General features: G+C 51.9%; 1 protein-coding gene across 1 annotated transcript; it reads left to right on the top strand.

The window, feature by feature from the left end:
• The first annotated feature begins 1,159 nt into the window (after positions 1 to 1,159).
• LOC109783359 (uncharacterized) lies at positions 1,160 to 2,458 on the top strand. The gene has a single exon (XM_020341965.4). It carries the CDS (start codon positions 1,284 to 1,286, stop codon positions 2,334 to 2,336), a length of 1,053 nt encoding a protein of 350 aa, XP_020197554.2. The 5' UTR covers positions 1,160 to 1,283; the 3' UTR covers positions 2,337 to 2,458.
• The last annotated feature ends 318 nt before the right edge of the window (positions 2,459 to 2,776 follow it).

The raw sequence follows: 2,776 nt of genomic DNA on the forward strand, positions 1-2,776 counted from the left end.
TAGCCCAAGTCACCTTGAACTTCAATGCGGACACCTCGTCCTTGGCAAAACCGACCTTCGTCACCTAACTTTGGGCTTCTTCACTACAAAGAAGAACACTCCACTTCATAGGCTCTAACTCCTTCGTCAATGTGACTCACCTTGGACAAACCTTGAGTAAGATGCTGCACCAAGGCCTCGTGTGTCTCATAGCACGATGCCACCTCAGTGGCAAGCTCACAATGCATGTTGGAGAGAGATGACTCCACTCCATGCAAGTTTGCCTTGGCCTTGTCACGGTGGTATGTCCTGAATACCCACTTGGACTCGACAAGATCCTTCTCAGACTTCTCCATACTTAAGTTAGTATAGAAATACTCTACTTGGTCCTGCATGATGGGGATTATTTCCACATGGGGAGCAAGTTCCGCAACGCGCACCCGCCCGAGCATGTTCTTCTTTCACCTAGTTTTAGGAAAGCGAATGTTCCACTCCGGCTTTTTTCATTATTTCTTTCATTTTTTGTTTCTTCTTTTCTATTCATGAATATTTTTCAAATTTATGAATATTTATTTAATTCATGAACACTTTTCAAACTAGTGAGTTTTTCCTTATTTGTCAACGTTTTTGAATCACGGATGTTTTTCTACTTTGTGATTTTTCTCAAAAGTCGTGAACATTTTCAATAGCTCGTGAACGAGTTTTTAAATTCATGATTTTTTTAACAAAAATCATGAAAAAGTTATAAGCCGATGAACATCTTTAGAACTAAGGATTTTTCAAAAATCTATGAACTTTTTTCTTTCACGACTATTTTTATAAAACCAAAAAAAAAAATCATTGATCTTTTTTTTCCGTGAGCTAGCCGAGAAAAATAAAATGGGCGAGCCAATGACGAGGCCCAATGCGCGTTTTAGGGCATTTTGGGGAGCGCTAAATAGGAGAAAAGTACATTGGCAAAAAAAGGAGAAAAACACCCTGGCAACCCATGCCCAGGTTACAGCCGTACCACAAAAATGGTACACGCACGGGCTCATTACACCCTCTGTTTTTTCTAATCTCAACAAGGCTGGCTTGGGTGCGGTGGCTCTGGATCATGAGGGGCAATGCACCCTCTCGCGTGCTCCGGGCCCCCTTTTGGAGATTTCGATCCAGAGATGGCGGAAGCCTTAGCGCTTCGTCGTGCGGTCTTTCTGGCTAGAGATGAACATTTCACGCATGTGACTTTTGCCTCTGACTGTTTCTCTTTGGTGCAACGAATCAATTCTAATATCCGGGACCGTCCGAATGTGGGCTCTGTGGTTATGGATATCAAACAAGCCGCCCTAGCTTTCACATCTTCGACCCTCAAGCATGTTCGTCGGTATTGTAATTTAGTGGCCCATATTTTGGCCAACTCTTGTAAGAGTTTTATAGTTTGTTCTCTATTTCGCACTCTACTCCGGATTGTATCCGGAAGACCTTGTATGACTTTATTACTTAATCAAATCAATGAAATGCCGACATTTTTTCAAAAAAAAAAAAAACTTGCACCCTCTGCCCACCGTTTCAAAAAAAAAAAAACTCCTCCCGCAGATGAATCCGAATATTCCTCTCATGGTTCGGATGCCTACGCTCTTTCCCCTTGGCCACAACCACAAATGCTTGCTGTAGCTGTCCTAGATCCCTTCCCTCCCCATCGGTCCATCTCCATCGCTCTCTCCTCTTCTACCTCGCCGGCCAGCCTTCTCCTTGGATCTCGTCGCAGCACGGCAACGGCAACGGCAATGGTGGTCTCGTACACGCAGGAGCACGTGTACCTCCACCCCTGGCACCGGGTCACCGCGGCGGCGTGGCGCAAGTTCACCGACCCGGCGGCGCTCTCCCACATCCTGGACGTGCAGACGCTGTCCCGGGACGTCGACCCGCGCGCCGGCCGGCTCCACGCCGTGCGGGCCATCGCGGGCCGGCCCCCGCCGCTCCCGCTCCTCCTCCGCGGCCTCGCGGCCACCGCCGGCGCCGGCGACGTGGTGCTCTGCGTGGAGCGCACCTCCGTGGACGCGGCCGCGCGCGCCATGCGGGTGGTCTCCCGCAACGCCACGTTCCGGCGGCTGGTGGACGTGGAGGAGCGGTGCAGCTACGCGCCCCACCCGGAGCGGCCGGACGAGTGGACGGTGTTCACGCAGGAGACGAGCATCCGGTGCGCGCCGCTGGCGGCCGTGTCGGCCACGGTGGCCGAGATGGTGGAGCGGCGGTGCGCCGAGAGCTTCGCGCAGAACGCCGCCAGGGGGCAGGAGGTCGTCGAGAGGATCTGCGACGGCCTCGCGCTCGCCGGCCGCGTGCCAGGACCCTCCCCTGCCGACGGAGAAGAACCGTAGAGACAGAGCACTGCGCAGAGCATGCTCGCTCTCTGTTATTTACTGATGTGTAAATACTGGCTGGGAGGCAATAAGAAGTGAAATTCTGTAAATTCACGGTATCCATTGATCAAATTGCTCGACATGTCATGTTCTTGGCAGCTTCCACCGTGATGTTGAGTTCGGATTCGGTGGCAAGAGCTGCACCAATCAGCACATGTGGGTCAAATCATCGTCACAGGTGTTCTCTCAGAGAGGGTAAAAATCTCAGTGCTCAGAGGGAGCAGTGGTCGTGAGTTCGTGATGACCGGGAGGAGAAACTAGAGGTTTCTTGTGGTGCGCCGCGTGTTGCCCCGGCGCCCGTGCTAAGTGGCCGGCTGTGACACTGAACAGCCGTGGCGGCGACCAGATGGCACCACACCACACACGCGCTAGGAGAAGATTCAGGATCGCCGCGTCTA

Source organism: Aegilops tauschii, chromosome 5 (genome assembly GCF_002575655.3).
Source record: "Aegilops tauschii subsp. strangulata cultivar AL8/78 chromosome 5, Aet v6.0, whole genome shotgun sequence".
NCBI classification, from domain to species: domain Eukaryota; kingdom Viridiplantae; phylum Streptophyta; class Magnoliopsida; order Poales; family Poaceae; genus Aegilops; species Aegilops tauschii.

Bases quoted from the DNA above. Each gene is read 5' to 3' on its own strand.
- LOC109783359 (XM_020341965.4), top strand. From the start codon at position 1,284: ATGGATATCAAACAAGCCGCCCTAGCTTTCACATCTTCGACCCTCAAG.